General features: G+C 39.3%; 1 protein-coding gene across 1 annotated transcript; it reads right to left on the minus strand.

The window, feature by feature from the left end:
* Positions 1–218: 218 nt before the first annotated feature.
* LOC116759147 (AP-2 complex subunit sigma-like) lies at positions 219–652 on the minus strand. Its single transcript, XM_032642576.1, has 2 exons — positions 508–652; positions 219–406 (listed from the first exon to the last, which is right to left on the minus strand). The coding sequence occupies exons 1-2, from the start codon at positions 650–652 to the stop codon at positions 219–221; spliced, it is 333 nt and encodes a 110-aa protein (XP_032498467.1).
* Between the last annotated feature and the right edge of the window lie 14,979 nt (positions 653–15,631).

A 15,631-nucleotide genomic window follows, 5' to 3' on the forward strand; every position in this document is an offset into this window, starting at 1 on the left:
TTTCAGGTTGGTTTTGTTTTTTCAGGCAGGGACCGCAAGTTTATTAGGGGTCAGTACACACACACTGACAGTATCACACAATGACAGCACAGTTACTCAGTACACACAAAGGTGGCCTCTAAGGGCATCTGGGGCCTGGAGGCAGTAGGGTGCCGTCTCCTCTCTTGAGACCCAGACCTAGCTGGGTGCCTTCCTCCTGCGCACTTGAAGAGGGGCTGTCAGAGATGGTCCCCAGGCATGGACTCCAGGGACTGCAGCCTCAGCCACCGTTTCGGCACCTTCATCTGGCTGGTCTCACAGATCTTGCTAGTCACCAACGTCAAGTCTGTCACCAGATAAACCTTGGATGTAAAAGCAGACAATTCACAAACATTGTTGCAATATTTGTTTAAGATCTCCACAAAGTGGTAGATAGCCGGGTTGTTGTCATGGACATCCACCCAGATGCAGAAGTAGAGACTGGCATAGTTTCAGTAAATGATGTTAAAGTTCCAGAACTCCACAAAGTTGGTGTTTTGGCATCTCCAACAGTGACTCTGGTGGCGTGCACCTCCTCTATCAACTTTGGTTTCTCATTGTCATCAAACTGCATGTACCACTTGACCAGATGTGTCTTGCCCACCAGGATCTGGATGGGGATGAAGCAGATCATAGAGACCCCATGAAACCAGAGGTCAAAGTTCCCAGGTGATTCAGTCCACAAAGGTCAGTTTTCTGGGGCACAAAGCAGTGGCTAAAGGGTGGAGAATAGCTTGGTGGGGCACTTGGAGAATCACCAGCACATCGTGTCAGTGAATGGCATCGCAACCATCCAGGCTCTCTAGCCAGAAACCTGGGAGTTTTTCTCAATTTTTCTCTCTTACTTGCTCTGTGATTTCCAACCAGTCACCAAATCCTGTACATGTTACTTTCTGAATGTTTCTCACATTTATACCTTCCTTGCCGTTCCCTACCTGTGTGCCAGCTCAGGTCTCTTCTTACCTTGATAAATGCACACATCTCCATTGAGTCTCTCAGCTTCTGGCTTCAAACCATCCTTTCACATCAAGTTAAAATGAGGTCATCCTGGATTAGGATGGGGCTTAATCCAATGACTGATGTCCTTATAAGAAGAGGGAAAGTTGGACACAGACACAGACACAACAAGAACACCATGTGCCAATGGAGGCAGACATGGGAGTGATGTATCTACAAGCCCAGGAATGCCAGGAATTCTTGGCAAACCACTAAAAGCAACAGAAGAGGCAAGGAAGCAATCTTTCCTAGAGCATTCAGAAAGAGCATGGCCTTGGTAACATCCTGATTTTGGAATTCTAGCCTCCAGAAATGTAAGAGTAAATGTCTGTTGTTTTAAGTCACTTAGTTTGTAGTGATTTATTACAGTAGCTCTAGGAAACTCAACATTCCTCTTCCCCTAATGGTAATATTTAATTTAACAATATCAAAGCAAGGAAACTGACATTAGCACAATACTGTTTAACTAGACTACAGGCCTCATTCAGATTTCATCCCAGATTTTTTTTTTTTTTTGGTCGAACCTCGCGGCTTGCGGGATCTTAGTTCCCCAACCGGGGATTGAACCCGCACCCATAGCAGTGAAAGCACAGAGTCCTAACCACTGGACCGCCAGGGAATTCCCCTGAGATTGATTTTTAATCATAGAGAAGTGTGCATGTTTGCATGCTCACACACACGTAACACACTTTCATTGCTTTTAAATTCTTCAGTTTTCAGTTTAAAGTTTACCAATTGATAACATATATGACAAAGGATTTTTATATAAGCACACCCTCAAATCAAGAAGAAGATTATCCAATGGAGAAAACAAGGTAAAAATGTAAATGGGCAATTCATAGAGGGTAAAATATAAAGAGCCAATGAACACACAAAAAGTGCTGAGGTTTACTATGATCAAGGAAATATAAACTAAAATCACAATTAAATATTTTTCATATTAAATTGTCACAAATGTAGAAAACAGTTAAGAGAGACAGATACTCATACTCTGTTAGAGAGGTGGGATGCAAACTGGTACAAAAGTTTTTAGAAGGCAATTTGGCAATATCTATAAATTTTAAGATGCTTGTACAATTTGACCCAGCAATTGCACTTCTAGGACTCTTGGAAATACTTATACATATGCACAAAGAAAATGTCTAAGAGGACATTTATTGAAATATTGTTTTAATTAGGGAAAAATCAGACAACCTGAATGTTTATCAATAGGGGAATGATTAGATTAATTGCAATTGCCCTTATTACTCAGCCATTAACAGAATGAAGTGGACAATCATATACTGATAAGTGAATGAAGAAAATAATAAAACAATGATACCAGAGAGGCTGTGTTTAATGAGCATAAGCACCATCTGGATTCATAATCCTGGCTCCACCCCTTACTATGTCTGGGAACTGGGATAGTTTAAATATACTTAACCTTGGAACTTTAGTTTCCTCAAAGGGAAATAAAAATAATAATGTTAGTCTCTATATCATAGGGTCATTGGGGTCGCTGTGGGCATTAAATTAGTTAATTCATATAAACATATATTAAAGTGGTATCTGGTACATGGCAATTGTCAGTAAATGTTATTATTGTTTATGTTAAAAAGTCTGTGTATGTTATCAATACTTTAGATAGATGGAGAGATAGATAGATGCATACATACATACATATTAAATTGTGACTTCCTCTGGGAAGGAGTGTAACTTTCACCTTTAATAACACCGACTTCTATATCAGTTGCAGAAGCAGTTGGCTTTTGTTACTCTTCTTCCCCATTCAATATCTGAACCACCTTGCTATTTCTGGAGAATCCCCCACCTAATGAAGCAGGCCAAGCATTCCACTATAGAAACTGAAACGTAAGATTCGTGCTTTCTCAGACTCCCTTGTGGTCAGGGCATGGGCTACCCCAGTCAGGTGCTTACAAAATCCATTCTGGCCCAGGAGAGGCAGCAGTTCAATGGCAGCTATATTCTGTCTCCAGAGGAAGACAAGGCAGCCATTGCAGCATCAGTGGCAGAACAAGTTGTGAGGTCGATGGGGACAGAGTGAAGAGTTCACAGGATGTGTGGGGTAGTATGATTTTCAAGCTGTCCCAAAATCTGTGAGCTACCCATTACCTTTTTAATAAAAACCTGTTTCCTAAATTAGCCAGAGTTGGTTTCTTTACTAGAAACTAAGAACGCTGACTGATGAAGTATATTTGAGTGTGTGTAATTTTTTTTTTTTTAATAAATTTACTTATTTATTTGTTTTTGGCTGTGTTGGGTCTTCGTTGCTGTGCGCGGGCTTTCTCTAGTTGCAGCCAGCGGGGGCTACTCTTCGTCGTGCTGCATGGGCTTCTCACTGCGGTGGCTTCTCTCGTTGCGGAGCATGGGCTGTAGGCGTGTGAGCTTCAGTAGCTGTGGCACACGGGCTTAGTTGCTCCACGGCATGTGGGAATCTTCCCGGGCCAGGGATCAAACCCGTGTCCCCTGCATTTGCAGGTGGATTCTCAACCACTGCACCACCAGGGAAGTCCGTGTGTGATTTTTTTAATTGAGATATAGTTGATATAAGATTATATTAATTTCAGGTGTTGGTGGAATGTATCTTTGGAATTTAAATCCTTCCCAACTTTTTATTATGAACAATTTCAAACATATAGTAAAGTTAAAAGAATACTAAAATGAACACTTGCATATCATTCACCCAGATCCAACAATTTGTAATGTTTTGGTGTATTTGCTTTATCTGTGTATGTGTGTGTATATGTGTATTTTTTTTGCTGAATATTTGAAAGTTAGTTGTAAGCACCTAGGAAAATGAATGATAATTCCACAGTATCCTCGTGTATCTGGCCACAGTCAAATTTCCCCAAATGTCCCAAGAATGCCTTTTTCACCTGTTTTGTTTTCAAGCCAAAGCCTAATACAGTACATTGTATTTGATTATGTCTGTTCAGATTTTTTAAATGTAATTTTAAAAATATAAGGAAATATTATCGGCTTTGGTCCTTCTTTTATTGGTTTCTACCTAATGATTGAGAAGATAAATACAGGAACTAACAATGATTAAACATTAATCTCAGGTCAAGCTTATGTGACGTACTAGACATAACAGTATGAATAGGACTAGGTTCCTGACCTCAAAGACACAAGCCCTTTGGGTTTCTCCAAATGCATACAAATAGTTGGTCTCTGTTTTAATCAGCTTAAGGAACAGATAGAAACAGGGGATGTCGGAGTTTATCATTTCCTAGGCTCAGAGCTACATTATGAAATGGGAGAGCTGAGCAGGGCTGGTTGCACGCGTCCAATAATTTATCTTCTGCTACTTTCTGAGTCTTGTACAAACCTCAGCATAGCAATCAAGAGCTGTCACAGCCTGATTCAAATCTAACTTTCCAGCCTCAACTCTCACCACTTCTTCTTACAGGACTCAAACTGGACCCACAATTTCTAGAATACGTTTCATGTTTTCCCATTTGTACATTTAACAGAAATGCTTTCTCTCCCATGTCTATCTTCAAATTCCCACCTATAATGCAAGGCCCAAAGTATATGCCGCACAGTGGGTGAAAATATTTTAGAGTCTACTAACTAGAAGAAAGTTTTTCTTCTGTGCTTTTGCTTGTATATCACTTATTTTGCTTATCAAGTTTTGTTTTATATTGTTGTATTGTGCTTTTCTCCCTACTCAGTAAACTCACTGAAGGCAAGAACTTTCATTATTTTAGTTCTTTTCCATGCTACCTGTCACAAAGTAATCAATTTTTGCAGATTTGATTAAAATTAATCATATATCTTTGAGAGTGATTCTATCAAAACACCAGGCATTAAAAGGAATTCTAGTGAAAATAAGATGCAAATCATTGATTTTATATATCTGGGCTTCCTCCATCAAACATCACGTCCTGGGGGAAGCCTTCTGAGATCCTTTCTAAACAAGGTGTATTCACCCTATTATAATCTTTAAGCACCATATACCTTTTCTTTATCCACATTTTGTAAGTTTCTTTTTGTGATATCTCACTAACATCTTTCTCCATCACTAAGTAGAAAGTTCTGTGAGGTAAAGCATCCTCTTTAATCATTATCATAGCAAAATGCCTGGCATTTTATAAATATTTGTTGAATGAACGGATGGACAGATATTGTATTATCATGATGCCTAAAAATCAAAAGTTTATAAAGGACAATACTAATAACAATGTAAGCAATAGTCCCAGGAAAGTGACCAGATCCTTAAGCAACAAAATAACACCTGTATATCATGTTCTATGCAATGTGCCATTTTTGGATGACCATAATTTTTAAAAATTACACGTGAATTCATTTACTAGAAAATCAGTTTGCTATTTTTATAAACCTGTTGCTACTTATTCTAAGAATAGTGGGCAATTTAAAAATACATTTTTCATATATATGTATGTGTATATTATAAATGTGGTATATATATGTAATATGCATACACACACAGCCTTCTTTAATTGGTTTATTAAAAACTATTTTTTAAATAGATCTTTATTGGAGTATAATTACTTCACAATACAGTGTTAGTTTCTGTTGCACACCAAAGTGAATCAGTCATATGCATACATATGTCCCCATATCCCCTCCTTTTTGCGTCTCCCTCCGTCCCACCCTCCCTATCCCACCCCTCTAGGTCATCAAAAAGCACTGAGCTGATCTCCCTGTGCCATGCTGCTCCATCCCACTAAAAAGCTATTTTTAATTTTGTAAGAAAATTGCCTTGTAGCCTAGATCAATGATTGACACTGTGTCTTGTCTGAAGAAAGTAAGGTAAAGATTTAGCAGTTACCTGGTTCATGTGATAAAGGCACTTTCATTGACAATATAAACCAAAAAATAAATGTATCTAAATGACCAGCTTATTTACATTGATCATATCTTCTGGGTGATTTATAAATCTTCATCTTCATTATGAAGAAAGTAAGCCTAGTTATAGATTTTTCTTGTCTAAAACTTATCATTAAAAATAATGAAGAAATTTCCTTTTCAGAGCACTTTTAATACTCTCCACAAGAGTCTGACACCGTAGACTGCAGTACAAGCATTGTCTTTGTCACACAGCTAAGGTCACATGTTGTTAACATTCCTTACCAAGGGAAAAGTCTTAATGTGTGTTTTTGATTTTCATTTCTGACACTTAATTAGAATTAATGAAGTTACCCCATTTATAGATTGCAAGAGCTGCCAGGAGTCCTGAAACTGCTAGAAAGAGTGATGAAATCAGTGACTTTTCTCACATGAGGCAAGTGTTATCAGACACATTAATTCCATATATGTAGTTGAGAGTTTGTGTGCCTCCCTGTATGTGGAGAAGAGTCTAAGTGAATCTAAGGCATGATCTTTGGCAGCTTTATACAACACAGTGGGCATGAAGAAAAATGTTTATAAAAGAACACATTTGAATCCCTGGTACCTCTCGGTGGGATCACCACCTTGTCAAACAGTAAAGGAATGTTTAGATACAAATAAATTATTCTTTCCCTGAATGAAGTCTCCTCTCTGGTGCATAATTACTAGATGTGTACTTGGGAGTTCCAAGTTTGAGTGTTTCATTTCTCACTTATGGGATTCAGCTCACTTCTTGGCGCCAATGATGCAGTAAACAACAGCTTCCAGATGCCCAAAGTATACTCCTGACAGCAGCCAGTAGATGTCTATGCGGATGACAGACATAGTGCCTTCACACACAGCTCCATCCTGGGCTGGCTGGCTTGATTTATGCACTTATTTGATAGCCGATACATATAAAAGAAGTCATGTAGTTTATATCTAAGATTTGAGACATTTTAATAAGCAGCCATGAACACACCACCCAAACTTAAGAACTAAACATTATTGGGGTTTTTTTGCATCTACTTATATGTTCTTCTCCTACCTCTCCTCTGCCTCTTTTTCAGTGGTAGCCACAATCTTCAATTTTTGTGTTTATTTTTCCAATGCTTAAAAAGTAGTTGTGGGGCTTCTCTGGTGGCTCAGTGGTTGAGAGTCCGCCTGCCGATTCAGGGGACACAGGTTCGTGCCCCGGTCCGGGAAGATCCCACATGTCGCGGAGCGGCTGGGCCCGTGAGCCATGGCCGCTGAGCTTGCGTGTCCAGAGCCTGTGCTCCGCAACAGGAGAGGCCACAACAGTGAGAGGCCCGCATACCGCAAAAAAAAAAAAAAAAAAAAAGTAGTTGTGGCACATATGTATATATATTTAAACTTTGTACTGTTTCGTTTTCCTTGTTTTGTGCTTTATTAAAATATCATATTGAATTAGTCTTCTGCCACTTCATTTGTTTTTTTTTAACCCAAAGCTACGTTTCTACGATTTATCTGTGTTGTTGCTTGATGATAGCAAAACGTATGAATTCACTCTAAAGTCCTTGGATGTTTGGGTTGCTTAGTGGGTTTTTATTTTAATTTTTTTGCTATTATGAGCAATGCTGCTGCAAATGTATCACCTGGTGAACAGTTACAAGTTCTCTACGAATAAGGTCTAGGAATGCAGGGGTGGAGGTCGGAATTGCTGAGCCTCAGAGGATGAGCAAGTTCCATTTTAGAAGCTAGTACCAAGTTTTTTCAAAGTGATCGTATCAATTCACACTCCCACCGGTGGCATGTAAGAATTCCTGTTAATCCATATCCTCACTAACACTTGATATTTTCAGACCTTGCTTTTTACCAATCTAGTAGGTGTAAAATAGTATTGCATTTGGGATCAGTCCTGAGCTTTCTTCACCTTGCCCAACCCTGATGACATTCCAAGCCATCCCAGAGCTGTGGATCTAGAAGGAATTGAAGAAGGTAGAGAGAAGGTGGAAAGTCTCGTACTGAGCCATGAAGATGCTGAAATTTGTAGAGATGATCCTTGCAAAAGCATTTCCTGTGAGACTCAAGTATACAACATGTACATTTACTTATTGAATTAATATTTTTAATTTCTCCTATGTGCCAGATACTTTATCTAGGCCTGAATGAAACAGACAAGATCCTTGCCCCTGTGGAGCTTATATTCTGGTGGTGGTGGGGGGAACAAACAATAAACAAAGGCATATATAATACATAGTATCAGGAAGTGAAGACCAGCTTTGGGGTCACATAGGTCAGTGCTCAGTTCTGTTCTCTACACCGTACCAGACGCCTGACCTCTCTGAGCCTCAGTTTCATGTTTTATAAATAAGAATTGGTATCTTGCAGGGTTATTGTGAGAATGAAGAGCTGGTGTATAAAGGTTCCCAGTTCAGTGCTGAGCAGAAATGTTGGTATTCTCTCCTGCCTGGCCACTTTGAGGAGTGTCTGAGACCAAAAAGTTCAAGGACCTCACGAGTGGGGCAATCTCATCTCCTAGATGGCTCCTTCTGGAGGCTGGGCAAACAGACCAATACTCCCCACAAATGCAAACAGAAGCTTGTGCATCTCTGCCGGCCAGCATCAGCCTGTTCATTTTCTCCTGATAACCTCTGATCACCTTCTTTCACTTACTTTAACTGGCTGTGAGACATGGTATTGAGTTCTATTTTTTCCAGCCACACTACACTCCTTGCTATTTTTCAGACACTCCAGATAACCGCATTTAAAAATTGATTTTAACAAACCACTTAATAAAAATATATATGAACCCATGTGGGGAAGTTGAACACTAATGAATATCGGATGATATCAAGGAATTGTTGATAATTTTTTTGTGATAATGATAGTGTCAAGTCAAAGAAAAGTATTTGTACCTTTTTAAATACATACTGAATATTTATCTGATGTCTTGGATTTGCTTTCAAATAATCCAATATGGGAGGCTGGTGAATTGGCTGGAAGTATAGAAGCAGAGTGATGGATACATGGGGTTCATTATACAATTCCATCTACTTTTGTATATGTTTAAATGTTTCCATAATAAAAAGTAAAAAATGAGGTAAATGTACCTCTGCCTCAGAATATGCTTTGCACGTGCTGTTACCTCTGCCAGGAATGTTGTTCTTCCAGACAGCCACATAGCATACTTCCTTGATTTATGCTGGTCTCTGCTCAAATGTCATCTCCTTAGAAGTGCTTTCTCTGACTACTTTACACAAGACAGCATCCCTCTTCTCTTGCTTTACTTTTCTAGCCCTTTATCCTCCTATGTTTTTCCTCAGAGTACTTCTCACTAACTGGTATTTGCCATATATATATTTTTTTATAATTTGGCTGAACCAGGTCTTAGTTGCAGCATGCAGGATCTTCTTTGCGGCATGTGAGCTCTTAGCTGCGGCATGTGGGATCAAGTTCCCCAACCAGGGATCGAACCCGGGCCCCCTGCATTGGGAGCGTGCAGTCCTAACTGCTGGACCACCAGGGAAGTCCCTGCCATATTTTCTTTTGTAAAAATGTAGGCTCTATTAGGACAGGGACTCTGTTTCATTTATTGCAATGTCTCCATGCCTTGAACAGCACCTGGAATGTAAGAGAAACACCAGAGATAACCAATGAATGAATGTACATGTTACACAGCTTACAGTCCCCATCAAAGCCAGATCAGAATTCTTGCTATGCAGAGTTCCTTTATATACTACCAATTGATCCTCTGTCCAGAGTTCTACTCCTGCATTTAAGGATGGGAGAAAGCACTTGGTAAATGCTAAGGTGCTATATAGGTTTGTTATCATCATTCTCAATACAGTTTGGAGGCACTAAAAAGGAATTATTAGATCACTATGCTGAAGTCACCAGGTCTGCAATGTCTTAGAAAATCTTCTGCTGTAGAAATCAGCTCTTATCAAGGTAACTGCTTACAAGCAAATGTATTCTGGCTAATTTAACCCTTAGAAACAGACCATTAGGATATTCTACAACTGGACACTGGAGTCTCCTTTTGCGGAAGATATGTAATCACTGCATGCTTTGAAGAGCATAAGTTTGGATTGCTTTTCTAATAGCAGTGAATTTACTCTGGGCTCCTTACAGCTGTAGACTGGTCCGTCTCAGGACCAGGTGTGCACATTCACGTGAAACTGACCCTGGCCACTGTCCATGGAACTGAGAAAACCAGGGTCCTGGCTTCATTCCCCAAATCACAGAGACTTGCAGGATCCATGCCCCTTAGTTCTCTTTCCTTTACCCTATTTAATGGACACTCTTAGCAGCCTTTGACTTCTCGCTCTTCCTTGGTTCTCCTCCTGGTTGTTCCCCACACCTCTTTTGGGAAGTTAATAGCAGAGACACCTACTGAGCCAGCAGGGCTTAAAGCTGCCCATTCCACAAAGACCAGCCCACAGGCAGAAGGTAAACGTCACCAGCAAAACTTAGATGTCCTCTTTCTGAAGCAAGAAATTTTGAAAAGCATGAGTTTATTTGAGGATTTCAAATTTAGCATATTTGACTTCAGGAAAATAAACATATTTCTCCAAGATTCTAAGAACAATCTTATTGCAAGCATTATACATAACACATATGTACATGATATCAAAGACCTTTCTTATCCGAGCTACATTCATAATGGAATGTTACATAACTGTTGGGATGATATCTAAAAGGAGAACAAAACTTTAATAGGAGAAATTATTAAATATAGTAAAGTTCGTGTAAATAGTGCTAAATAAGCACTTTCATAATGCTTGTTTAGCATTTGCTTTCAAGAAGATTTTTCTGCCTACCAAATAGATCCAGGATTAGATTCCCACATCTTGTTAAGGCTGACTAATGTGGACTCTGGCTTTTTTTACATGTAAACTTTTATGGGAAAAAGACTGGGATTCTGGGAAAGTCCTCTCCCATGTAATAATGATGCCTTATTTTCAATAGTTTCCATGAGAAAGGAAGCACAGAACCAAAAATGCAGAGAGCATGACAAATGACCAACTTCTGCGCCATGCAAAGGTAAGTCTAGGAGGAGACATGCAAGAAATGACTGAGGGGGCAGGAATGTGATCGCAGTGGCCTTGGAGGAGGCCAGGAGTTCCTCCAGTGCTTTCAATCTCCCTCTAAGACTAAAGTGCCACACTTCACATTCAAAATGGAATCATGGGGGACTTCCCTGGTGGTCCAGTGGTTAAGACACCGTGCTTCCAATGTAGGAGGTGCAGGTTCCATCCCTGGTTTGGGAACTGGGATATTGCATGTTGCACGGCGCGGCCCAAAAAAAAAAAAAAAAAAAAGGAATCATTTTCCACAGGCATTTTGTCTGCAAGCCTTCCTCTTTATCTGCCAACTAATTCCTACAAAGAATTCTGAGCATGAAGGGCATTCAATGATCAAGAAACATAAAAGTACACAAGAAGCTAATCCACTGAAGGATGGCTGAATAGTAAACAGTTCATCATTCTCAAGATATTTGACATAGAAGTATATTTTGTGCTTCTCTGTCCCTAGCTTAGATGAATTAATGCAAATTGTACAGGTATATCTAATGTATCATGAAATATTTCAGACATTAAATGTATAAAGAATAATAAACACCCATTTACCCTTAATCCAGTTCAAAGAATAAAATTTTATCATTCCAGGTGTAAGCTCCTATGTACCCCTTCAAAGATTGCATTCCCTTTCCTACAAGGATAACTACTGTTCTGAATTGAACGTTTAACATTGGGTGTATTTCTTGAAAATTACATTGCATGCCAACCTGTGGACGTTACAAACATACTCTTTCAATTCTAAAGCCCTAGGGCATTTTTGACATTGTGCTAAAAATCTCTTATTGCTCTAATAAGTTAATACTAAAAATATTTTTAGCATCACATGAAGCTTTCTACACTGTATTATTTTAAATAAGTCGATTAATTGATAGTAAATATCTCAAGCCCAAGAATAAATGTAAGAAAACTGAGGACTCTAGATTAAATTTATAGTTTTTATTCTACCTTTATTTAAACTTAAAAAAAAATCAGCCATTCAATAGTAGAAGGAGGTTGGCCAAAGTCCATGACATGTATAATCAACTGACAGTAGCCAGAAAATAATACTTTAAAGGGACTAATAACTAAGGGGTGTACTCTATACTCTTTAAGGTGGATAAAATCTCCAATGAACTCAGCCTTATGCCTGACACTTCCTGGTTATAATTAGGCATGTTTCAGAGTTGTACGAATGCTTGTTAACTAGGGGGGCACCATTTAATAAATCTCTGCACTGTTATAGTCATCTAAGAGGCCTGTCTGCTGACACCAAGTACTTTTGCCAAAGTGGTAGAACAATCGATGCACTTAGAAAGGGCATTGTTTTCAGCTAGCTTAGTAAAACATGAATGGGTCGAGGGAAGCACAGTTTATTTTGTAAAGGGTCAGATCAATGATGCATTGTTGGGAGTCGGCAGTGAGGATAGCTAGAGTCTAGTGACTTGGTTTGTTGGTTTTCAGTTCCCAGGGCAAAGACCTCGTATTCTTAATTCAAGCCCACAACGTTTTCTTCAGAAACTGAAATCTAAGGAACTCTGAAAGCTGGCATTTTGTTCACAACTCATTTGATGCCCAAACCTTATACTGATCTGGACTCATTTAGTGGCGAATCATCACCTGCACTGACATTAATTTATTTAAAGTCTTCATGTAAACCAGTTACTGTGACTATTTATATGTTTTACTGCAGAAATATTAACGTACTTGATTAGAGGGTTTTGCTCCAGACCCCCTGGGGGTACTATATAATACATAGAATTACCATTTTATGTTATTTTATTTTAGAATTACCATTTTAAAACCCTAAATCTTATGAATTCTGGAACATAATTGGCCCTACAGGTTTCAAATTTGGGGTTGCTGAATTATAGTGGCTGTCACTGATTTATTATTATTATTTTTTTTTTTTTTTTGCGGTACACGGGCCTCTCACTGTTGTGGCCTCTCCCATTGCAGAGCACAGGCTCCGGACGCGCAGGCTCAGCGGCCATGGCTCACGGGCCCAGCTGCTCCGCGGCATGTGGGATCTTCCCGGACCGGGGCACGAACCCGTGTCCCCTGCATCGGCAGGCGGACTCTCAACCACTGCGCCACCAGGGGAACCCAAAAATAACTTATTTTTGTCACACAACAAAAGTCCAGAAAGCTCAAAGATGACTTTTCTGCCATTTCTTGATCTTTATCCTCATTGTCACAAGATGGTCTCCTGGGCTCCAAGCATCACACTTTCACACAGTCACATTAAAAACAAAAAAGATGGGGATGTGAGGTGGGGAGAATAAACTTTTCTTTCTCTTCTTCTTTCCCAGAAATTCCCAGCAGACTTCCCCTTACATCACAGGCCAGAATTGAGGTCACAAGAGAGGCTGAGAATGCAAGCACTTGGTATTTTCTGCCTCTGCTGTGGGAGACATTCCTGCCAGCCAGGAAGACAAGGGAGAGGAGGTTGACCTTGGGAAGGCAGCCAACAGTGTCTGCCCAGGGGCTTTGTAGCTATGGTCACTGCATGTGCCTTGCCGGTTTCTAATGGCCAATGAGCAAAAATACGGAGTGTGCCATGTCACAGGGAGTAGGAGGAAGAGGAGAGTGGAAAACATCTGGCTGGTATAGAAAAGCAGGCTGATGAATTGGTAGCCTGCAAGAGTCAGAAAAGTTGTAAACTCTCCCTAATCCACAAAGCCACTCAAGTCAGTAGGACAAATCAGCCAGGGTAATCGAATGCTGAATACTGAATACTGAATACTAAGCACTGAGTGTTCCCCCCAGTAAGACCTTACTGGATCTTTTCCCCACTCTCTGAAGCCTCACTCATATTGAAAGTGATCTTTCTGTTGAGATTTCCCCTCTTAACAGTTTGCCTGGAAGTTTACTCTGTATTTGTTTGTTCATGTTTTATTCATGAGTTCTCATGCAATGCTGGAGGATCAGGGTCAGTAGGTACTTAGGAATTCACAGTTAGAAATCCAGAAGCCAATGGACAGAGCATGGTTTACTCTGTTATTAAAGATAATATGATTTCTCATTTGCTTTTATTAATGAGGACACCTTTCCTTACAGAATCCAAAGAATGACGCCATGCCAGATTTTTGTTTAATTCAGTAGAATTCCATCTTCCCAGCAGCCTCAAAAGAGCTATTCTCAGTATTTCCATTAAACCAGAACACTTAATGCCCAGCAATGCAAGAGGGGGTTGACTTGTCATTGTACATTATAGATTGCAGACAAACATCTTTTGTTGTTGCTGTTAACAAAGGCATGATAATAAACATCCTAATCAAATTTAAAAGGCAAGCATTTGAATATTTTTAATTAGAAGGACTAGTACATGGTGCCACATTTAGTCAAATCTAGAGTTCCCATTTCAAGCTTAAATCATAAATGTGGGCATTATTGCTTTTTACAATACACCATTGACAGAACACCAACTTTAAAGCCAATTAAACGTTGGCAATCTTCCTACCATCGGCAAAGTAACACTTGTTAACAGTTCCCCTTGTGACACGTTTTGGCATAATCACTGATTTCTGGAAAAAGTATTTAGCACTTACGGATATTTTGAAATCTCTAATGAATTTCTCTTTATAGACATTTTTACATTTTACTTTAATTTTTTAAAGGTGTTCAGGTAGTTTAATTTTATACACTCAGATGGTGCATGTACCGAGATATTTATACGTGAAGGACAAAATGTTAGAGTTTGTAGAACTATACTCTATAAATAAGGTTTGCTCAGATTTTAATGGTTCCATTTCTGAAATCTAATTGTACCCAAATTCATTCAGGAAAAACTTCATATTAGAATCTGAATATGCAGGTATTGTTCTGCTTAATAAATTATAAGTTCTTGTCATTTAAGAACTGGTTAAAAAACAGAATAAGTAAATTCTCTCACAGTTGTTTACTGCAAATAAAAGTGTTTTGGAGGCTTGTTAAACCTTTTTTTCATTTCATATGGAAATAATTTGATATGCTTGGCAAGGATGTGACAAACAAATGAGCTAAGAACATTCAAGTTATTTTAGTCCTGGGTTACTAGCACTGAACAAAGAACTAGTTTTCACCAATTAAAGAACAGCTTGATTATATGCTATGCAGATGCTAATGGGAAAATGAACAACAGCTAGTTCTCACCTAGGTGTCATATTCTGGCAAGCTTCAAGTAGATAATATTAATTCAAGATGACACAATGCATCCAGATACTCAATATCAGAGATATGATAACATTAAAACAAGATTATAGGGGCTTCCCTGGTGGCGCAGTGGTTGAGAGTCCGCCTGCCGATGCAGGGGACACGGGTTCGTGCCCCGGTCTGGGAAGATCCCACATGCCGCGGAGCGGCTGGGCCCGTGAGCCATGGCTGCTGAGCCTGCGTCCGGAACCTGTGTTCCGTAACGGGAGAGACCACAACAGTGAGAGGCCCGCGTACCGCAAAAAAAAAAACAAAAAAAACCCAAGATTATAGAAGGCATCTTGACAGTCAATATTAGAAACAGATACTATTAACACAAGATGATACAGTGTATCCAGATATTGACAGTAGATTGATTCCAGTAGAAGTAGGTGATCTTCACAAAATCAACAACCTTCAGATGTTACTTACATTATTTTTGCTTTTTGTCATCTAGTCACGCGCAAATTAGCAACACTGTACAGGATCAGAGGGTCATAAAAGCCACATAATTTAACACATCTTTATCTTTAGCTATCTATTCCTTGACCCACACAGTGTTTATGTCAGGACTACATATCAGTATAAAC

Source organism: Phocoena sinus, chromosome 9, assembly GCF_008692025.1.
Source record: "Phocoena sinus isolate mPhoSin1 chromosome 9, mPhoSin1.pri, whole genome shotgun sequence".
NCBI lineage: Eukaryota > Metazoa > Chordata > Mammalia > Artiodactyla > Phocoenidae > Phocoena > Phocoena sinus.